This window comes from Sarcophilus harrisii, chromosome 1 (genome assembly GCF_902635505.1).
Source record: "Sarcophilus harrisii chromosome 1, mSarHar1.11, whole genome shotgun sequence".
In the NCBI taxonomy this organism is placed as follows: domain Eukaryota; kingdom Metazoa; phylum Chordata; class Mammalia; order Dasyuromorphia; family Dasyuridae; genus Sarcophilus; species Sarcophilus harrisii.
In genome coordinates, this window is record NC_045426.1 from 560,438,814 (window position 1) to 560,463,164 (window position 24,351).

Below are 24,351 nucleotides of genomic sequence, written 5' to 3' on the forward strand. Positions count from 1 at the left end.
TGTAAGTGTGCCTTACAAAGGACAAACGATTTGAAGTTACCTTTTCAAATTTTGTCCTCATCTCTAATCAAATTTATTATCCTCATCTCTAAATTTGCCCTTTTCATACAAGTATTTCTGTTGAAGATACCATCATTCTATAAATTGCCACTCTTTGGAGTCACTCTTCCATTTCCAGACATCCCATTAGTAGCCATGTTTTGTTGATTTTAGCCACACAACATCTCTTGTATTTATTCCCTTCTCTCCATCCTACTTCTCTTCTTGCTCAGACTCTGGAATAATCTTCTAATTGGTCTATATTTCTAATCTCTGCCTTCTCTGATGCACTTAGTTGCCATGGTCTGGCCATATTATACCAGATAATAAGAAAGGGCTTCCTCTAAATTTCCCCTCCACTCTTCTTCTGTCCTCCCATGTTATACCAGATAATAAGGAGGAGCTTCCTCTAAATTTCCCCTCCACTCTTCTTCTGTCCTCCCATGTTATACCAGATAATAAGGAGGAGCTTCCTCTAAATTTCCCCTCCACTCTTCTTCTGTTCCTCAGAGAGTGACCACCTCTCCTAAATCACTTTCAGAAAATCCCTGAATAATGCTTTACTTCTCTTCCTCCTTCCTCCTTTCCTGGCACCTTTCACTGCATTCTTGGCTACAATATCATACTGTTGTCTCATATTTGATACTATAGTATATTCAAACTCCCCAAATTTTTTTCATCTAGGCATGTGTCTTTCCGTCCCCTCCACCCCCGAGTCTTGTACAGGTGAAGTAGATTGTTTGAATCCATGTGAATGACTTTATATTTACTCTAAATCAACATTTTTATGTGCTCTTTTTATTCTGAAATTAACAAATGAATATTTTCATATATATAGTATAACAGAGGAATGTTCATGAAATAGTACTTCTTGCTTTTCTTTTAAATATATGTAATAACATATCTCATCAATAAGCACTTATTAAGTGTTTAATCTGCAAATAGACAGTCCCATACTACCCTCAAGGAGTTTACATTCTAAATCAAGGAAGCAGAAAATGTACATGTTGTGGGAGATGGTGGTCTGTTTTTCTTTCTGGTCTGCTGTACTGCAGTTAAGAAAAACAGATGTTTCACTGAACTTTTCACTTTTTTTTTTTTTTACTATGCTATTCCTAGGACAGCTAGGTGGCACAGTCAATAGAGTATGGGGCCTGAAGTTAAGAGGAGCTAAGTTCAATTCAGATCTCAGACATTTATTAGCTGTGAACCTTGTTTCCTCATCTGTAAAAGTCAAGAAGGAAATAGCAAACCATTCCTGTGTGTTTGCCAAGAAAACCTAAAATGGGGTCCCAAAGACTCATTTATGAGTGAACAACAAATTTGTCTCCTTCCTCATCTATTATACTCATATATATGTATACATATATATATATATAACATATACTTTCTCAATATATATGTTCATAGTGAAACAAAACAATCCAATATTAATGGTCTAATATGTCTTATGTTCTAAGTACATCACCATCATTATTGTCAGTCTTCTGAATGTACAGATTCATCACTATACTATTCAGTCTTGTCTTTCAATCACTTTTCTTTACATTGTTGTTATATTATAAATTGTTCTGATTCTGCTTTTTTCACAAGTCATAAGACGTTTTCCAATCATGTTACAGCATATTCATATGCCATAATTTAAGCCATTCTACCAGTTGATAGATACTGTGAGAAATGGACGGGCATTTATTTGGTTTCCACAGTTATGAAAATTAAATTGGAGAAATGAAATTAAATTAGAAAATTGAAACCCACAAGGACATCAAAGAAAATCAAGGGTGGATGTTATCTTCCCCCAAAAGAATGGAAGCTCCTTGGAGACAGAGACTGACTTTTGTAATCAGGGGTGGTGGCCTAAGATTTGAAAACAGTCTTTTGTTCTTTGCCCTTAGTCCTCCTCCACTACCTTCCCCTTTTTAGAAAGTAAGTTCCTTTGGGGCAGGAGTGGAGAGTCATGTTCAATAACTTCTGTAACATCTAATTAGTGAGGAATAAGGGGAGGGATTTGTGCTTCAGGGTAGGAAATAAAATGCTACCTTTGGAGTTTCAAAGGTGTATCTGCTAACCTAGCCATCCATTCTTGCAAGAATGTAAAATTTTCTTTCCTGCATTCATCAGTGAATCAGTGGAGCTGATAAGATATTTTGTTTCTTACAGATACCCTTGGTTTCCAGTTTGTTTTTTACCATAAAAAGAACGGGTATATTTTCATAGATACCCTATAGTAGTCAATTAACAGTGTTACCTAGTAGGAACACTTATTTAGGGCCTATTAGGTGCTAGGCATGGAGCTAAGCATTGGAGATACTAAAAAAATAAATAAATAAAAGACAAAAGCAGCACGTTTTCAAAGAGCATACAATCTAATGAGAAAGACAACATACAAACAAATGTATACAAAGCAAGCTATTTATAGGGAAAATAGGAATTGTCAGAGGGAAAGCAAAGAGGGATTGAGGAAAGCTTCCAGTGAAAGAAGATATTTTTAAATTGGAACATAAACTAAAAAGGTCAGGAGTTGGAGTGGAGGAACAGCATTCCAGGTATGGAGGAAAGCTTGAAAAAATGCCAGGACCGCAGGGAGAGATGCAATGAATCCAGAGACGCTGGATGAAAGAGTACTAGTTGGGAAGTATGAAATAAGACTGAGGTTGGAGGAGGGCTAAATTATGATGGGCTTTGAACACTAAATGGGATTTTGCATATGATACTTGGAGGCATAGGAAACCAGAAGAATTTAGTGGGGGTTGTATATAATATAATCAGACTAGTACTCTTGGAAAATCACTTCAGTGGTTAAAAGGAAGATGGATTGGAGTGGATCCAAACTTGAGGTTATTGGCTATTGCTGTATTCAAATGTGAGGTGAAAGCCCGCACTAGTGTTCCTAATATCAGAGGATAAATGAGGATTTTGGGGAAAAGTTGTAGAGGTGAAATCTACAAGCCTTGAAAATAGATTGGATTTAGGGGGCAGGAGGAGAGAGATGAGGAACTCTTGATGACTTCTAGGTTGCGAGCATGAAGGACTGGGGGGATGGCATTGTCCTCTACAGTAACAGGGAATTTGGGGATAGGGAGAAGAGGAGTAGAGGGAAAGATAATGAATACATGAGTACATCTTTGAGTCTTGAATTTAACAGATCGTGAAAAGCGTCTAAGCTCACAAGGAACTCAAAAGTCTGATGAGAGAGGCAACATGCAAACAAATATCCATAAACAAGATATAGCCTGAATCAAATGGAGATAATTTTAGGGGAAAGGTATTAAAATAGAAGAACAGAGGTTTAGCTGAAACTTGAAAAAAGCCAGAAAAGCTACTGCCGTTGGGCTATATGCTTGGAGGAGAAATTGCCAGATGAGAGCAAGTACAATTTCTTTCAATCGTAAAATAAAGGTTTTGTTATGTAACAGTTCGACTCGATTCAGATCCTAGAAAATTGTTCTTTAACTCTCCACTAATACGCTAGGCTCTTGCCCCACTCGGACCCTTTTGCCCGGCCCGGGTGAAGGGCCGCATGGCGGGCTTTCACGTAGATGGAGAGTTAAGCAACGGGGCGGAGGGTTCCCAATGACTCCCGCAAGGGCCCTCCCGCGAGGCCCCGGAAGTCCTGTAATAGGGATAGAGGGAAAGGAGATAGGGCGTGGCCAGGAAAAGGGGCGGGGAGAGAGGCGGGGCGTCCCTAGCTGTCCCGGCGGCGGGGCGGAGCTCGGAGAGCCACCAGGTCGGGAGGGAGTCTGCAGCTGTCGCAGCAGCCTGGAGGCGCCGGCCTAACAGCACACGTGGGGGCGGTCCGGAGAGGCCGCGCGGAAGGAAGGAACAGGTGGACTAGAGCGGACGGGGAAGCGGTAACCTGACTGGCCTCAAAAGGGGCAGCCGCGCGGCCCCAGCCTTGCTCCTCCTTGGGTCCCCCGGAGTCGGCCGGAGCCGACTCCCTCCAGCTGAGGCCGGCAGAGAGATTTCCCGCAGCGGCCGCCGTCCCGGCCGGCCCTTGCGGGAGCCCTAGCGGCGCGCCCGGCGCGGACCTGCGACGGCTGTTACCGTTAACAGCCAGTGGATGCCGCCCGCCGCGCCGGCCGGGCCAATCTGTAGGTGAGTTTGACTTGAGCTCCGGCGCCTACAGGTGGGGAGCCCGGGGCCGGGTGCAAGTGACGCAGCTCGCCTGCAGCTGGACTGGGTGGCGCGGCCTCCGCTGGCGGCTCTTCGGCCACTCCGGGAAGCGCGCGCCGCTGTTTGATTTGATGTGATTGTTTCTGGGGCGCAGGTTTTTCTCCTCCGAAGCTATGCCCTAGGGGGCAGATTATAGCGCAGGCGAAGCGGAGTCCTGGGTTTTGCCCCTTACCTGGCCCGGAGACCTGGTGCAGAGGCGTGAACACCTGCCTCATGAGGGCAGGCGAAGACGTTTATTTTTTTGCTTTTTGTTGTTTGTGTTTGGTGCTTTTTGTTTTTGTCTTAATGCCGTAGGTTTAGCTCTGCGCCTAATTTCAGGCAGTTGCGCAATAAATGCGAGTTGAATACAGGAATATCCGGTCAACTCCCTGGGCCTCAGTTTCTTACCTTTGAGGAATTCATGGCTTCCTTATCCTGGCCCAGGGTCTGAATGAGTTCATTTCAAAGGAATAAAACATGATTTCCTTGGGAATTTTGTGTCTTTCATCTTGGTTTTTTCCCCCCAGACTATTCATGCTTATACTTTGTTAGATAAACTCCGGGTAGAAATAGAGAAGCTTTTTTTTTTTTTTTTTTAAAGTTTCTCGTTTAGCTAAGTATGACTTAGATAAGTATGGTACTCAGAAGTTAATAGAATTTTCAGCTGAAGAATACTGTAGGACAACAGCACTCTTTCAGCCTCATTATTCAGTTGAAGAAAGAAGGGAGTAAATAACCTGCCCAAGATAACACGCAGCAGAATTAGGGTTCCTATTTTTTGAATTCGAATCTAGCTCACAATAACACCCTTTTTGCCTCTTAGAATTTAAAGTTTCTCTAGTAGTTTTCCCATTCACATTGTGAAATATAAGTACTTTTAGCCCACCATTATCTAGCAAAAAAAAAAAAATGATAATGATCTATTGAGAAGAGACTGTTGTTGGGACTGTTATCTGTGTAGTGATGAGATTAGAAGTGACCTGTATTATTTTGGGAGGCGCAGCTTGATCTGTGTTGCTGAAGTCCAGTATATATAGTAGCAAATGGAGAGTGGAATTAAGACCAATTCCTGCCCTTTGTAAAGGACAAGATTTTTCAGCCTCCTCTTGAGACCCTCTGATTGGAGTGCTGGAGGATTGAGCACTAAACTCCCCCCCAAAATTTTTCCTTAGAGTCAGGATTTGGACTTTAAGGTCACTCCACTTTCCATCTGTAGTTCTGCTTGGTTTCTGCTCTATTGCACAAGTGGTGTTCTTCTATAGCCCCTCTTCCCACTCTTTCCAGCTAATTTTTGTGTTGTCTTTCCATATTAAATGGTAACCTCCTTGAAGACAGGGACTTTATTACTTGTATCTCCAGCTCTTAGCACAAGTCTTGGGGCATAGTAGGTGTTTAATAATAAAGAAATTAATTATTTCAGTTCATCTTGAATATTAAGTGCTCCTACCATTTTCTCCAGGACCATGCACACATTTATATGCATTTTTTATTACGTTTCTTAATTCTACTGTCCAGATCTTTTTTAAAAAATTGTGTTCATAAGTTTCTTATACTTCCATTGTGGTCCATGATTTTACTCTTTTCTGGGATTTTTTTTCCCCCTCATGCCCTCCTTCAATGCCTTTTTGGTTAATAATACATAAAGGATTTTATTGTCCCAAATCTATTGTCTAGTTTTTAGCATGATTGACTTTCATCATTCTGCAAAAGAGTTGATGTTTTCAACTATCCCAGTCATTTACACTCAGCAACTAGTTCTTCTTGGTTAGAAATGAATCAATAGGGTCATAGTTTTAGAACAGTAAAAGATTTTAGAGATCTTAGGTAACTTGTTACTGAATCCAGTCCCTTTAGTTCACAGACTAGGAAAGTGAGACTGAAAAAGATTAAGTGATTTAGTACAAGCCTAACTTGTTCTTATGCTTGTTCACACTTGACTGTCTGACTCTTGGTGACCCTATTTGGGGGGTTTTATTGGCAGAGATAGTGGAGAACTTTGCCATTTTCTTCTCCAGCTTATTTTTACAGATGAGAAACCTAGGCCAACAGGGTTAAGTGACTTGCCCAGAGTCATATTTGCCCAGAGGCCATATTTGAATTCAGGTTCCTGATCAGCACTGCTGCTCTTATCTACTGCTCCCTATCTTTCACACTATCCACTATATCACTTTGCTTTCAAAACAGAAGGATGAAATTGTCACAAAGGCAAATTATTTAGCTACTTTGTCTCTAGTAGAGAACTGTAGCCCAGATGTCTGACTAATTTCTCCCCTCTCCTCTCCTCCCCTCCCCTCTCCTCTCCTCTACCTCATTATTACTACATGATGCTTGCATATCAGGATCTGTTTCCTAAACTACTACTCCTTTTTCTGCCCTGGTGATATGTAGTGTGCTCTAATGACAGTCAATTCTGCTTCTGGACTAATGTTGAGTATCATCTAAGACACTTTCACTATGCTTGCCAAATCTAACTCCTGGGTTTTTCAATAAGAGTATGCTTTCTTATCCAGTACTATTCTATGCCTTTCTCTACCCTTTTCCTTATCCAATTGCTATTTCATAAGGTATAGCCTTCCAGAATCGTATTCCAGTCATGAAATACATCCCACTGAACATAGTTGTTAACCCACCATGTCATGTTTTCATCCTCACTTTAGTAACTCCTATTTCTATACATTTGAGGCAAATGAGTTTGTTGGCCAATGCTCTCTTGGAATTTATTTCCTGTGAAATCGTGTCAGTTTTTTTTATTTTTTACCTCTTCATTGTTATTTTTGTAGTTGCTCTCCATGTTATTTTGCTTGATTGAGATATAAGGGTAATTCTCCTTTATCTTCCTTTTCAGTTTATTAAAGATCCTTTGATTTGATTTCTAAGACTCTAGCAGATAGTTTCACCAGCTCTTTTTTAGACAATCTATCTTTGACCAAAAGCCTGTCATTCCTATGTTTTAAGCTTTTGGCTACAAATCTAAATTCCATTCTTAGATACCCTATTCTTAACCTCTGGCTATTTTCTTTCCAAATCTGCTTTTTCCCTCCTTTGTGAGGCACTTGCCTTCAATCATCAGTAATTATGAAAATACCATCTCTTCTTGCTCTTATGATTTTAACTTTCTTTCTCAAGTATTTTCATTAAAGGAAAACATTCATCTGGGAAAAGCATCTGACAAATGTAGTTTTAATATCATAGAACACCTTGGTGGTCATGGTCATTCTGTTTATATAAAATAGCTTTGGGAGTTGATGTTTATAGCTTAACCTCCAGATTATATAAGGTAGGCATTAGTGCAGGACAGTTCTGTTTGTACTACATAATTCTACAGGGTCAGCTTGTTCCTGCAGCAGGAAGAGATAGTTTTCCCCGAGAGCCCACTCAGTTTCTGAGTTGTTGCCAGGGACGTAGTCTTTTGCTGGAGTCCATTCACCCCATCGGGCTGGTTTTCCCTCCCTTAGGTTGCCTTGTAACTAAACCTACCCAGCCTTCCCCCAGCTGCTTATATTGATTCAGGACTTAGTGTGGATCTTTGATTTAACTTCAACAATATTACTGATCAAAACTCCTGAATTTAAACCATCCACCAGCCTTGCTCCTCTTATAGTAGGGATTACAAGTCTTTTCAATCACTCTGCTACTTTGCTAGATTCTAATTATTTTGTATTTGTGGTAATTAGGGACTATGTTTTATTTATTTATTTATTTATTTTTGCTGAGGCATTTGGAGTTTAGTAACTTGCCCAGGGTCACACAGCTAGGCAGAGTGGAGTGTTACGTGTCTGAGATCATATTTGAACCCAGGTCCTCCTGACTTCAGGGCTGGTGCTCTATTCACTGCACTACCTGTGCTGCCCTGCTATGATTTACTCTCAAGAAAAAGTTTGTAAATGAAACTTAACACCAGTAAGATTTTAGTGACCATGTTTAATTTTTAAGTAAAAATTTTAAATAAATTTTCTTGATATCACTAGGTTTTCCTTGTACTGTATCACACCAAATATCCACTCCCCCCAAAACCATCCATATAACAAAAAAAATTTAAAGGGAGAAAAAAGGAAGACAAAATAATTTGCAAAACTGATCAGTGCATTCACTCCCCCTGTATCTGACCTTGATTTGGTGCAACTTCTAGAGAAGATGTACCAATAATCCTAAAGTCCCGTGGCCTTGGGTTGGAAATGATATATGTCTTTCCCCTAGATTATCACTACCCCACTTTACTCTATATGACCAGGTGGCCTTAAGGATATTGCTATATCCTCTAGGAGTTGCACCACATCATTATTATAGGCAAAGTTCCATACCTCTTCAAAGAAGGAAGAAAAGATATCTTCTCATATTTCTTTTTTTGTGGTCAGGCTTGTTCTTTATAAATTTTTAAACATTCATTTTGAATTGTATTTAGAGTCTTTTGTCACAATCATTTTGGGGGAGCATATGCCTAGCCTTGGTACCTCTGGGTTGTGGACATTTTTGGTTACTTTATTTGCATAGTTCTAAATTGATTTTTAGAAGAGTTTCACTAATTCACAGCCCTACCAAAAATATATTGGAGTGCTTCTTTCACACTGCACTAATGTTGACTGGTCTCATTTTGTTCATCTTTTATCACTTTGTTGAGGGTAAAGTAAAAAGCCAAGGTTGTTTGGATTTTCAAGTCTCATTAGTGATTTTGAACAGTCTTTCATATTATTGAAATTTGCAAATCTTCATATGAAGACTGTTCATATCCTTTGACCACTTACCTATTAGAGAATAATTTGGGGTTTTATATATTTGTTAGTTGTCTATATATCTTAAGTTATCAAGCTTTTATTAAAAGTATTTAAGAAAAAAATTTCCCACATGACTTCTTTCCTTTTTGATCTTTTTTCTTTTTTTTTTAAATGTTTTTAATGTTATATTGTGTTTTTCTATCACCAACATTTCTCTCAAATATGTTTACCTCTCCTTTCTCAAAAAACCATCCCATATAACTAAAAAAAAAATTTTTTTTAAGGAAAAGAGAAGAAAAAAGTCAATAAAATTTAATGAATATATCCAGCCCCCCCCCCCCAAAAAAAAAAAAAAAACAACCTGGATATATATGTATTACTCCACATCTCTGGAAAGGAATTGGGGTGGGTATGTCTTATTTCTCTTTTTTGGGGCTATATTAGTCTTTGTAATTGTGCAACATTCATTTTCCATACTTTATATATTATATTTATCATTTCTTCTAGCACAATAATATTCCTTTCCATTCATTCTATTACATTCATTCATGTACTACAGTTTGCCTTGCCATTTCTTAATTAACTGATATGTGCTTTGTTAATCATTCTCTGCTACTATAAAAAGTGCTATTGCAAATAATTTGTTGTATGTGGGGGGCTTTTTTCTTATCAATGACTTTGAAGTGAGTGGGAACGGATCTGAACATTTTTGTCATGTTTGCATAATTCCAAATTGCCCTTCAAAATTGCTTTGCTTATTTAGAAACTGACAGTGCACTAATACCCCAATTTTTTCCTAGTTCCTCTGATATTTTCTTGGTGCAGAAGCTTGACAGTTTCATGTATGTAATCAAAATTACTTATCTTTTCTACTTGCCTATATTCCTTGTTTGATTTAGAATATATCTTCTAAATTACACATGTTTAACATATATTGGATTACTTGCCACCTAGAGGAAAGGAAGGGGAAAAAAATTGGAACACAAGGTTTTGCAAGAGTGAATATTGAAGGTTATCCATGCATTTATTTTGAAAGTAATTTTAAAAATTAATTTAATTAAAAAAAGAATATATCTTCTAATCCATCTAGCATTTATAAAGTACTTTTAAAATATGCAAAGCCCTTACAAATATCTCCTTTTATCCTTTAATGACCTAGGGAGACAGTGCTATTATCATCCCTCCTTTATAGATAACATAAAAAGTTAAGAGTTAAAGAGAAGTTAAGGAATTTGTCCAGTATCATTACTTAACTAATAAGTATCTGATGATGAATTTGGACTCTTCCATACTTCAGATTCAGTACTCTCATTGTGCTACCTGCTCTCTTTTAGCTAGAGTTGCAAATTATCTACATCTCTTCTATGATCTTTAATATTCAGGTTGTATAGTTGTGTGTGTGTGTGTGTGTGTATTTAATTATTGTAGAATGTTTTAAAATACTGGTCTAAGCCTAATTTCTACCAGAATACTTTTAAATTTTTTTCCCCCAAAAGTTCTTATTCGGTAGGGAGTACTGCCTAGAAAATTGATATTTGGGGGTTTATTGAACAGAGTTGTTAAGTTCCATTATTATCCATTCTTCCTTTGTCTAGTATATTCCATTGATCTTTTCTTTTTAAAAAAAAAATCCATTGTGAAGTGGTTTTAATAATTGCTGCTTTATTATAGTCTAGTAAAAATTACAAAGTACTATTTCCTCTTCCTGCTTTTTTCATTGTTTTCTCTTAAATTTTATATCTTTCTCCCAATGAATTTTGTTTCTTCTTCTTCTTCTTTTTTTTTTTTTTTTTTTTTTTGGTAGCTCTGTAAAAAGTATCCCTTTGGTAATTTGGCATGGAATTAAATCTATCAGTTACCTTTAGTTGTCTTGTTATTTTTATTATATTATCACAGATCACAAATGAGTGCTGAATATTCCTTTAGCTGTACTGAATATTCTTCTATTTAAATTCTTTATTTAAAGAGTATATTGTAATTGAATTAACTATTGAGTATTACCATCAGTCAAATAAAATCAGGTATTGACTTTGCTTTGGTAGTTTTACACCAAATATTTCATGTATTTTGTGGAGTTTTTTTTTTTTTTTTTAATGAGATTTTTCTTTCTGTTGCTGCCTTTTGGAATTTATTATATAGAAATATTACTTCATTTTTGTGAGTTTATTTTGTACCTTCAACTTTGCTAAAGCTCTTAATTATTCTAATTAATTTCTCTTGCTTATTTTCCCTAAGATTTTCTAAGTTAGAAGTTTTTAATCTTTTTTGTTTTTGATTACTATATTTGAATATAATTGTTTTGCTTTGATATCTTTTTTACTAAAATTTAAGAAAATGTTATGCATTTAAAAATTTCTGTGGAGGGGATCTATAGGCTTCCCTAGCTTGACAGAGATGGAATTTATGACAACAAAAAGGTTAAGAACTCCAGTTTTTAATTAAACTACACTCGGTCAACAGATAGGAATAATTTTGTCTCTTTGCCTGAATTTATGCTTTTAATTTTTTCTCTTGTTTTGTTCTTACAAATGGGAAAGCTAGTATATTCCCATTGCACATGATGATTGGTTTTGGGTTTAAGTAAGTTTTTTTTTAATCATATTTAAAAAGATCCCTTTTTGCCTATACTTTATAGTGGGTTTTTTCTTTCTTTCTTTCTTTTTTTTAAATGAGTCTTGTACTTTGTTAAAGGCTCTTTCAGCATATGTTGAGCTAATCTTATAGTTTTGGATAACTTTATTTTTAATGTGATTAATTTTATTCTTTTACTAAAGTTAACCTTTCATACCTTCTTGTATAAATACAACTTGATTATAATAAATGATTTCTTAGATATATTGCCCTAGTCTAGTAGGATTATATTAAAATTTTTTGAATCTATATTCACTTATGATGTCATTAATGATATTGTGTAATAGTTTATATTTTGATTTCGGTTTCCTGCTTTATTCATGAAATTGTACTTGTCTCATGAAAGGCATTTATTTGGTCCAATGTTTTCTCAATTTTGGAGAATAATTTATATAAGTATTAATTGTTCTTTAAAAGTTTGTTAGCAGTCCTACTTGCTCAGTGATGAAGAGAGCCATCTATACCCAGAGAGAGGACAATGGGAACTGAGAGTGGACCACAACATAGCATTCTCACTCTGTGTTGTTTGCTTGCATTTTTTCTTTCGCAGTTTTTTTTTCCCTTCTTAATCTGATTTTTCTTGTGTTTCTTGTCCAAGATAACTGTATAAATATGTAAAAATATGTTGGATTTAACATATATTTTAATATATTTAATGTATTGGACTATGCCATCTAGGGGAGAGGATGGGAGGGAGGAGGGGAAAATTTGAAACAGAGGGTGTTGCAAGGGTCAATGTTGAAAAATTACCCATGAATATGTTTTGTAAATAAAAACTTGATTAAAAATAAATAAACTTTCTCTCAAAAAAAAAAAAAAAGATTTGTTAGAATTGTCTTGTAAATCCATCAAGACCAGAATGTTTTCCTTGATAATTCCTTTGCAGTAATCCTATTTCCTTTTCTGAGAGAAAAGATTATTTTAAGACTTTTATCAGGTATAAGACTATTATATATTTTTTGAATTTAATCTTCTTTTTCCTGTGTTTACAATTTTATTGACAAATCATAGCAGTTTCCTTTTCTTTAGATTAGGTTCTCCTTTCTCACTCTCCACTAAAAGTATTCAGGCTATTTATTTATAGGCCCACTACTGCTAGATTTAGGAGCTTTGTTCTGCCTATTTCTGCCATGGGCCATTTCACCCCTCATAGCAGCCTTGGGGCTTCTATTCTACTCCAGAGGAACTCACTATATTGATGCAGAACCCCATGACTCTGGATACTACAACTTTGAACTACAAAGCTCAAGATGTGTGTACCATTCTGCCTGGCTATTAGTTTCTGATCATTCTTTTAAATTTATTCTGGTTTTGTTATGTTCCATTTTATTTTATTGATTTTTGCTTTGCTGGCTTCCTTATTTTAATCAAGTCCATTCAAGGTTTACGAATTGTGTTAGTCTTCAAGAACCAACTTTTAATTTATCAGTTCTATAGACTTTTGGTTTTCCAATGATCTTTTTCTTCTACAATTTAAAAAAAAAAACCCACACCCCATTTTTCCAATTTTGTTTATTTGCTAGGTCTCTAGATTTTAAAATATTTTTTCTAAAATTTAAATTATAAAATTTTGGGGTTTAAGTTTAAGTTTAAACCCAAATAAAAATATTAAATTTTTATATGTTTAGTTTATTAATTAAACTCTATTATGTCAATATGTGTATAAAAAATAATTTTTCTCTTAGGATGTTGCAGAATTTTTTGTTTTATCATCATAATTTTATTTTAAAAACAATAACAATTTAAATACAGATATGTAATTCTCATTACAAACTACCTGTTTATTGAAGTAACTGAATGTAAAATGCTTTTAAAAATCTTTTGCTTATTATCTCTGGTTTTGTTGGCTTGAGTATTCTCTTCTGCTGATACATCACACAACTCCTCTATATCTTATGGTCATGTTTAATAGTTGTTGTATGGGGCAGGAAGGGTGGGGATAGAGTGTGATTTTTAACCTTAGAGTGTTAAAGTTTTCATATTTGATTAGATTGGTCCTCAGATAAACATTGCTAGACTAGTAGATGAAAATTTTTAGAATTTGTAGGATTAATTTGGGAGGGGAAGCAAATTTTTCATTATGGTATGTGTGTGTGATTAGACATACATATAGAGACATATATGACATGAATATTTTCTTATTCTTAGAACAGAAAATATCTTGCATATGACAGTGGATCTATTGTGTACAGCATGTTTTTTAAAGGATAATTACATTTTAAAGCATGAATAAATTGGTAACTAACCCTTACCTAACCCTAACACTACCCCTCTTATTTATGTCTTTTGATTTTTCTTTTGTGTATTTGAAAAATTTTTGACTTTTCTTTTTTTCTACTATCCCTATCATTATCCTCAACTCCTCATCACCCGTTATTCTCCTTATTCTGGTAACATATTGAAGCAAAACAAATTTGCACTTGTTGATTGTGCTCAAAAATATGTCTCATGTTATAGTTAACTTTTTTGGGAGGCATGTGTGGCACTTGGAGTTAAGTGACTTCCCAGGGTCACACAGCTAGTTAAGTATCAGAGGCTGAATTTAACCTCATGTCCTCCTGCCTTTAAGACCAGTACTCTATCCATTGTGTAATCTAGGTGCCCATATTCCTAATTTAGAGTTTATCAGTGTCAAGAATTGGTAAGTATGCTTCAACATTAGCCATCTGAAATTGTGACTGGCTGTTTCATTAATAAGAGTTCTTTTAAATCTTTCAGCATTGTTTGGTTTTTTTTGTGTTGTAAATGTTTTCATCATCTCCCTTTTTTTTCACCTCACTCTACATTAGTTCATGCAAATCCTTCCAGGTTTCTCCAAATTTATCTTTTCTTAAAGCACAGTGCTATTCTATTTATGTACAATAATTTTTTTCAACCATTCACCAATTAAGGGGAAGCACCCCTTTATTTAGGTTAGTTTAAATCTCACTGCACTGAGAGTTTTGCTGTACCCTACACAGTATCAGTCTTATATTATAGAAACTTGCTGCAAAGTTAATTTTTCCCAGTTAACTTTTTTCTCTTTTTGTTCTGACTCATTAGTCTTCAATTTTGTCTTGTCAAAATTATCCATTTTATTTCCTGATAACCTCTCTGTCCCTTGTTTTGTCATTAACTCTACCTCTTACCCATAATTGCAAAAAGTATCTTCATTTTTAATTTGTTTATAAGACCTTTTTTATATCTGGGTTGTTACTCATTTGAAGATTAGTAAAATATATGAAATGATATATGGTCATAAGCTGAATTTCTCCTGGACTATGTTCTGATTCCTCAGCAGTTTGGGTGATACAGTAAGTCCTTTATCCTTGTAGTTAGTGTTCTTATGTTTATTAAATTCTTAGCTGCTATGTATCTTTTGCATCTTGTGTGTACTACTAATCAGCTTTTCTATTTTTAACTACTGCCAATTTTTGTTAATGGTGATTGTTTTGACTATAGTTGAAACTCTAGTACTACTAGATTCTCTTCTTTCCATCTACTTTTCATTATTCCATTTAGTCTTAATTTTATAAAATAATCCTTCAGTTATTTGATATGATACTGAATAAGTTAAACTAGATTGTATTGGCATGTATATTCATACATTTTTTCCATTGTTTTATGTTAATATGGTATGTTTATGGTTTCCCTAAGGTTGATATTACCTCCATCTGCAGTATGAATCCAATCTGCTCTTAGTGTATCATCTTTTTAGTATGTTAGTATAGTTGCTTTGTTATTCAGTATTTTTATGTTAATATTCCATTAGTGTTATTGGTTTATAGTTGTTCTAAATTTAACATTTCATCTGTGAATACTTTCATATACTTAGGAGTATGGGGAGGAATGTATATGAAACTATGAATCTCTATTATGTATAATTAGCTTTTTTAAAAAAGTAGAATGAATTCAATATTCTACTTTGTGTGTGTGTGTGTGTGTGTGAGAGAGAGAGAGAGAGAGAGAGAGAGAGAGAGAGAGAGAGAGAGAGAGAGAGAGAGAGAGAGAGAGAGAGAAAAACAATCAGGATTAGGTGACTTATCCAACATCATACTGCAAGTAAAATGTGGTATGTTTGAGGCTGGATTTGAACTCGGGTTCTCCTGATTTCAGTGCTGGTACTCTATCCACTGCACCATTTAGCTGACCCCATAATTTACTTTTTTTTTTTTTTTAGTAGCTTTTTATTGACAAAACATATGCATGGGTAATTTTTCAACATTGACCCTTGCAAAAACTTCTGTTCCAACTTTTCCCCTCTTTCCCTCCACCCCCTCCCCTAGATGGCAGGTAGTCCCATACATGTTAAATATGTTAAAGTATATGTTAAATACAATCCCATATTTTACTTTCAAAGCTGTCTTATTTCTTGATTCCTTTTGGCCTCTTTTTAAAAAAGATTTTAAAATATATTTTGATGTTCTATCATTATTATTTTTCCTTTTGGGCATTTGTATCCTTAGCTATTCCTTGCATCTTTACTCCCTACCACTCCCAAATTAAGAAACAAGAAAAACAAAGGTTTTGTAGTCAAGTAAAACAAATTCCTATATTGGCTATTTCTGAAAATTTTCTGAAAATTTAACATTCTGAATCTTGAATATATCCCACTCTGAGTAACATGCTTCATCTGTCCATTGCAATCATAGGACTTCATATTTATTGATCAAAGTTCTTAATTAAGTCTTACAAAGTTTTATCTCACCAATGTCATTATTACTGTTTACATGGATCTGATTTTGCTCTCTTCACTCTATAACAATTCATATGTCTCACCAGTTTGGTAGGAAGTGTATGTTCTTTGCTGTTCCCATTTATTGATCATCAGAGATCTAATGCATTCTAACTTTTTAATAAAATACTTTTTAGGTCCTTAATTTGTTTCTTGTTTTATCTTTTTCTTAGATTTGTTTAGGCTTGAAAGAAGACATGCTGAGATCCCTAACCATTATTGTTTTTCTGTTTATTTCCCCATACTTCATTTAACCTTTTTTTTTAAGATATAGATGTGTGCAGGAAAGTAGGGAAGGGAGGGTATAATTATAATGGAGGAAGAGGTAATCAGAAGCAAAATAGGTTCAGGGTGAAAAGAGAGAAAATAGAACAGGAGGGAAATACAGTTAGTAATAGTAATTGTGAAAAGAATTGTAAAGGAAATTTCTCTGATTAAGTCTCATTTCTCAAACATATAGGAACAGAGTCAACTATATATATATATATATATATATATATATATATATATATATATATATATATATATATATATATAAAAGCCATTCCCCAAATGACAAATGGTCAAAAGATAGGAAATGTTTGTAATCAAACTATTTACAGTCATATTAAAAAAATACTCTAATCCACTATTGACTGGAGAAATATAAATTAAAACAGTTCTGAGGTACTACCTAATACCTATTAGGATAAAAAAAGAAAATGACAAATGTTGGAGGGAATGTGGGGGGAAATGAGACATTAATGTATTGGTGGAATTTTGAACTGATTCAATCATTCTGTAGAGCAATTTTGAACTATATCCAAAGGGTTATAAACTCATGCATAACCTTTGACCTTTTAATACCACTTTTATACATGTTTCTCAAAAGAAATTTTTTTTTAAAGGAAAGAAAAAGAACCAATATTACAAAAATATTTATCGCAGCTCTTAAGGCAAAGAATTGGAAATTGAGGGAATGCCCATCAACTGGAAAATAGCTGAATAGATTGTGCTGTATGATTATGATGGGAATACTATTGTGCTGTAAGAAATGATGAATAGGATGCTCTCAGAAAAACCTGAATTTTCATGGGTCATGCAAAGTGAAATGTTCAGTGTACAAAGTAAAGCAATAATAAACAATGATCAGCTATAAATGATTGTTATTTTCAGCATCAGGATAATCTAAGGCAACTCCACTTTGAAGGATTTATGATGAAAAATGCAATTCATACCCCAAAAAAGAACCAATTGTGTCTGAAATCAAATTAAAGCATAATTCTTTAAACTTTATTTTTCTTAAGGTTCTTTTTTGGGGGTTGAGGTGGAAATGTTTTATTTAACTTCACATGTGCCTTCTCAATGACAGAAGTGGAGAGGAAGGAAGGGAGAGAATTTGGGACTCTGAAGTTTTAAAACATGTTAATTTTTTCCCCTGTTATTGGAGGGAAATAAACACATTTTTTTTTAGCAAACATTGATATTTCATTATCCAAGGTGTCTTTTAAGTGTAACCAATTTATCTCCTTTGATTGTTGCCTTATCTGATTGCCATTTTTACTTTTAAAAAATCTCTAGAAGCATAATAGCATTCTACTCCAGCCTTTTGTTTTATTTTTTGACGCAACACAGATAGCAATATGTCCAGGATCTATGCATGTGAAACATGGTTTGAGGCTAGCTAGATATAATTTGCATAATTTTTACTGGCCAAACAAGCCTCAGAGGGAGCTCCAACTTGAGTAGGTTAATTCATCTTGGAAAGGATGTATGATTTTTGTCCCAGATGCCCTAAGATAGCCAGCATGGGTGAAATTACCACCTAAGTTTACAAAATTGGCGTCATTCTGGACTCTTTCCCTTTCTCAACCCTAACAGCCAATCAGTTGCCAAGTCTTGTCAGTCCTGTTTCTAGTATATTACCCTTTCTTTTCTACTCACGAAACCTCTTAACTTAGTTCAGGTTCAGGCCCCTCTTTCTTGGCCAACTGAAATATTGTTTCCATTTTTTCACTTCTCTATTCCATCTTTCAAATTGATATTTTAAAACATTTTTATTCATTAAATATTTCCCAATTACATGTAAAAATTTTTAACATTCTTTTTAAAAATTTTGAGTTTCAAATTCTCTCCCTCCTTATCTCTTGAGGAGGCAAGCAATATAATATTGATTATACATGTGAAATCATACAAAATAAATTTCCTCCTTACTCGTGTTGAACATACACATGCATAAAACAAAACAAAAACATAAAAGTTTTTAAAATATGTTTTAGTCTGTACTCAGTCAAATTGATATTTCTAAAATATACAGTAAGCATTTTGAGAGCTTTTCATGGCTCCCTGTTTTTTTAGAGGTAATAAAAAATAAAATCACTCTAAGTTAGTCTAGCTGCCACTTCTTTCCAGTCTTGTTTTGTGTTACTTCATCTTCAACCTCTGTTCTAGTCAAACTGATATTCTGACTGTACACAACATTGTACCATCTCTTGTCTATGCCTTTGCATAAATGGTCTTCCACATCTGGAAAATACTCTTTTCACCTTTACTACTTAAAGTCCTCACATCCTTCAAAGCACAGCTCTGATGCCACCTTTGTAGAAGACATTTCTAAATTTGCACTCCTTCCCCTCTCCCATCCTTCTCCAGTATTTTTACTTTCTTCCTTTTGAATTAACTTTGTATTTATTTGTGTATCTATTGTTTTTGCCCAGTTGAGTGTAAATTCCTAAAGGAATAGACTGTTTGAATTTTGTCTTTGTATCTGGCAACTAGTGGTAAGAACTTTACAAATGTTCTGTTGAGACAATGTAAATAAATAGAAAGATCAAGAAGAAAGATAATCACAATGCCCAAGTTTTACTCTGAAGAAGGGAGAAGAAAATGTACTTTCTTTGTTTGCAGATGTTAGGGATCCTGAATGTACTGGCTGATTTGGGGGATGGCTTGGTTAATTTGGTTGAATTACTTTCTTTTTTTCTTTGTCACTAGGGTAAGGTTGTTTGGGTAAGGAAAGGAGAATATTTTTGGGAATGAAAATAATGTAGACATTTTTAAAAAGAATAAAATTTATTAAAATATTCTTATGAATTGAATCTCATATTCTATGCAAACTTAAATAGGTTTTTATTTTTATTTTACTTTAAAAGTAAATATTTAAAAATAACATCTACATATAGGTAAATAAAAGTCTTTACTATTCTGGGAATTGATCTGTTTGGGAAATGTGATTAAGTAGAACATTTCACTTCCTTCAGTCTTCCAGATAATAGGTGGCACACTATGCCTTATTGTCTCTTATAGCCCATATTTAACAACAATAGAAAGCTTCATTTAAGTTATGCTCCACATTTTTAGGAACCTAGGCTAAGTCACCAACTACCTAAATCCTTGTTAGACTATTCGCAAAATTTCATAACATCTTTTAACTATTCTCTTTTTATTTGTAGGTCCTCATAAGCTGTACTTTTGAAAAATGAATGAATTTAAATTTAAATATCAATACATACCACCTGTGACTGTGCATTTATCTGAAGAAATCACCACATCCAAGCTATCTTCCTCTTCTGTGGAGGGCTTTGAAGCCAAAATTGCAAGTCTGGTAGAAATGTTTCTTGTAGAGGTATACAGATGTAAGCTTTGCCAGTTCACCAGCAGCGTAAAAAACAAAATCAAGACACATGTATTTAATATTCATGAACAGGATGGATGCCATCCTAGTTCTGAATGCCAAGAAATGAGTACAGATCCAGATGAAAATGATTCCTACAGTATCGGAGATGAAATAAATCAAGAAAACAAAGAAAATGAAGAGAATCTGGAGAAAATGTCTTTCCTTTTGCCCATGTACAGAATGCTTCATAACATGAGCCCTGAATGTTGTGATATAAGCCTGGATAATCACAATGACAGTACCCATGCACCCAACTCATGTGATGTAAACACACTATTTGAAGAAGAATCTGGACAATTCCATCTGGAGGAGCCCAGTTCCATGGTATCTAATGCACTATCCTATTCACCAGATCTCTCTGAATCTAAAAATAGCAAGGAAGATGAGGAAGCCCAGTCTGAGCATCTAATGTCTCTTGGCTTGTGCCGTATTTCTAGTGTGAAATCTCTAGCCATGGAACAAAAGATGCCCAAATTAGGTACCAAACAGGAAATGGGTAGAAGTCATAAAAAAGACACAATTGACAAAAATAACTCATCTCAACCATTGAAAGATATTTACTCCCTAAAGAGTGGTGACAAAAGACATTTAAGATGTGCTTCTTGTGACCAGCAGTTCATGTCCAAAGATGCCCTTGAAATACATGATAGATGCCATAGTGGAAATCAAGGATTTCAGTGTCTTTACTGTAATTTCAGTGTGACTGAATGGAGTTTAATGGATAAACACTTAAAATCTCACAAACGGGTGAGGAGGAGCTATCAGTGCCTAATATGTGAGAAGGTTTTTATGACCCAGAGTGCCTGGAAAGTGCACAAGGAGAGTCACCATGGGAGGAAGGGCCTTCTTCAGCACCCAGAGGGCAAGCCACTTTATGGGACAGATCCAGCAGAAAATCTCTCCTTGGCCTGCCATCATGAGGGTTTATTTAAGTGCCCTCACTGTGATTTTATTGGTGAGTTCTGAAAAGTTGCCTTCAGCATTTATGCTCATCATTAACCTCTGGAGATTTCTGTTTAGACATTAATGGTGCTCCCCTGCTTTCCTAATGCACCCAATTTTACTAAGCATCTTACAACTTGTGGTAATTACAGAGTAATATCATATAAACAAGTTCTAATGGAAATGTGTATGTAGAAAAGGACTTTTTGGTACATTTTCTCCTATTAGTCTATAATTTCTGCAACTTAATCCATATCCATGTTTCTGGTTCAACTTGTAGTTACTTGAAAAAAAAAATAACATTAAAATATAAAGGGTTTCTGCAAACTTTTATAACCAAGTTTTAATTTTTAAAATCTAATTTTGCCATTTCAGTAATCTTTCTATTTAGTCTGCAATAAATTTATCTCTTTGAGATTATAGAGATTTGAGTAAAATTATTTCATGTCTATCTGTAAATTAATATTTGCACATTTTATTCAGTGATTTCACTATCACTGCTTAGCTTGGTGCACTTTTCTTTCTATATGTTTTTGGATCTTGTTGTAGACAAAGTATTATTGAGCAGTTAGCTCTCTTTTTCCTTAAGGAATATGACAAATTCTCATTTTAATTGTAAAAATAATTTCAAGTTTGCTTTTTGTTTTTTAAGGTCATCAAACTCAAAAATATAAATTCCATAGCAGTTAGTTTATATAGTTAATAGATATGGTCACTTTACCACAGTGACTTTCTTATGCTAATTTTACTCAGGGAATTATCAGAGCCAAAGAGAAAGGTTAAATCAAAAATCCCTGAAAAAATTCTTTTATGTTTTTGAGAAAATGAAGTTATAGTTTATTTTCTTTTTGTCATGTTATTGTTTTTTTCCTTTTACTGTAGTATTTCATGTTGGAAGGGAAAAAAAGTCCATATTAACTGCTTAATTTATCTCTTCCCATAAAAGAATTCCTGGCCTTTGAGATTTTTTTTAGTTTTTGAGTTATAATTCTAAAATTTCACTGAAATAAATGACAGTGTAACTGTTGGATGAACATTTGAGAGTTTGTAAGTTTTTTAAAGTTCCTCTCAATAAATTTGTCAGAAACAAAATTCAGATATAGTTACTTTACCCTCAGATTAGCCACAGACCACCCAGAAAACATTGAGAACAAACCACAGTTCTTTTGGGTGTATTAGTGATGGTCATTCCTAGATGAAGTGAACTACTCTCCTAAAAGAGGAGCACAGATTCAAGGTAAGCAGAATAGCAAAACAGAGGAGCAGAATTGATGTGCAAGAGAGATTACTCAAAACAGATTATGGAAACTTCAGGGAAGATGCTTTGTTAACCTTAGAAGCAACATTTATGTTTTGTTGCTTGAACTACACTTTATTTTTGATAGCACTAGACTATTTGGTATCTAGTGATATACCTGTGTGTATATATATTAGAAAAGATTGATGATTTGATTTCTTCTCTCTGCAGATTATAATCCCTTCATGTCTCAGGCAGTTTTCTTGAATTATTACCAAAAACTTCATGGTGACCAATTTCCTGGTATCCTCTCTGAACTGAGCCAGGATGGTCTTTAAACAAGACATACAAAACAATCATCAGTACCATAATTGAAGATTTTCCTGCTTGTTATAAATTGTTGGAATTTGCCCTTCCCACTGGCATAGACTTTGAGAATTCAGAATCTAATTTGTGCCATAATGAGACATTCAAGGAGAACTTCAGTGGAGATAATCTATAATGTAATTTTAAAATTCTGCTTACAGTACATGTACTGTATATATTCACAATAAAAGAATTTTCTAGTAGCCACTAATATTAAAACATGCCAAAAATTGTCATTTAATAATTCTTCTAAATACATATATTTCTGTTTTTGTTTTGTTTTGTTTTTTAAATCTTTAAAACAGATAGCGATTGGCCTAAGGTCCACAAACATCTGAATAGTACCCATGACTATAATGCCAACCCACATCCATGTACTGAGTGTGAAAAAAAGTTCTTCAGAATGTAGGTAACCTTTATCATAACTCTTTTGAAACTAATTTGTTTGAAATTTCAAGGCTTAAGAGCAGGTGGGGAAATTGAGCAGGGTGGCAGAAGGAGATGATAGTATATCAAGAATGCTAGGAAAGAGATTTTCTTTTTGTTAGTGTTTTAAAGCAAATACAGATTGAATTTAGATTAAAATAAAAAAAAGACTTTAAAAAAAAAATCAGGTTAGTAATCTGTCTCATGGTTGGTATGTTTATCACATTGGTAGATGGACAATATGCTAAATCCCCTAAGATGCAAAAAATTTAATGTTAATTTCTTTTTGGCAAAACTCTAAGAAATGTTTATTATAGTTACCGTGGTTGTCTTTCAGATCACATAGATTGTATTTGATATCATATATAGTATCACAGAATCTTTTATATTCTTTTCTATGAAGGTAACTTAATTTCTCCCCCCCAAAATGTCCATTCTTTAGGCAATCCTAAAAGCCATTTAACTGATTCATAATTTTCAGAAGCTACTATCTTATCCACTTCTTAGGGCATTACTCTGGACTTTCATTTCAGATATTAAATTAGTTTCCCATTAGCTTGGATGTGGTACTAGTTAGTGGGCCTAATAACTTGTATCTAAGGCATAAGATTTTTGGTGGGGAGTTTTTTAAAGCAGTTTTTAGTGTAAATGGAACTGCACTTCTTGAAATTTATTTTAGCCATGAATTCTTCTGTTTTGATTTGGTTTTTTCCTTCCCATTTATATAGAACAGATTTGAAGATGCATATGTCCAAACACAAGAAAGCCAGGGCCTTTCTTTGTTCATTATGTGACCAGACATTCAAATACAGACGTCAATTGAGCAGGCATCATAAGCATGTGCATCAGAAACTGAATATAAAAGAGAGAAAAAAAAGAAAAAAAACAGAGATTAGCCTCATTTATTCAGGCACAGAAGCCACAGCCAGAACCAGGAAAAATGCTGATGAATTTACCTGCAAAATTTGCAACAGGTATGACTTGTTAAAGTTAGATAATTATGGTTAGATATGGTAACTGTCACCAGCATTAAGGCATTTACTACTTGATATTCTTTTGTCTATTTTTGAATTTGTTTCTGCTCATTTAATGCTACATTAGCTACTTTGTATCTATGTTAAGCTTTATCTTCAAATCTATAGTGAGATATTTTACAGGATTCTGGAATTCTATGTATTCTGAATTAGGAGGTTGATGGGGAAAAAAAACACATTACCATTTGATAGAGTATATAGATACTGTATAAATCAGGTGTTACTTGATCAGGATCCCTTCACTCTCACATTTTCTCTAAGTTGTAAAAGCTCCTTTGCTGTTCATACATATCATGAAATAATTTGTGAGATTGCAGATGTGGATATGGTTCTTATCCAAGACTGGATTGCTATAATTGAACTACCTCTCACCCAGAATTCTCCTTTTTTGATATTCTAAATAGTCAAGCTATAAGCTCTTTAAAATGCAAATCTTTCATGTG

General features: G+C 34.5%; 1 protein-coding gene across 1 annotated transcript in view; it reads left to right on the top strand.

Annotated features, from left to right (window-relative positions):
- Positions 1 to 3,727: 3,727 nt before the first annotated feature.
- Positions 3,728 to 24,351, top strand: part of LOC100920627 (zinc finger protein 26) — a 45,523-nt gene continuing 24,899 nt past the window's right edge. Inside the window, exons 1-4 of the mRNA XM_031946929.1 lie at positions 3,728 to 4,134; positions 19,680 to 20,858; positions 22,754 to 22,853; positions 23,603 to 23,848. Coding sequence (XP_031802789.1) covers positions 19,706 to 20,858; positions 22,754 to 22,853; positions 23,603 to 23,848 — 1,499 coding nt within the window. The 5' untranslated portion in view covers positions 3,728 to 4,134; positions 19,680 to 19,705. The remainder of the gene's footprint in view (positions 4,135 to 19,679; positions 20,859 to 22,753; positions 22,854 to 23,602; positions 23,849 to 24,351) is intronic.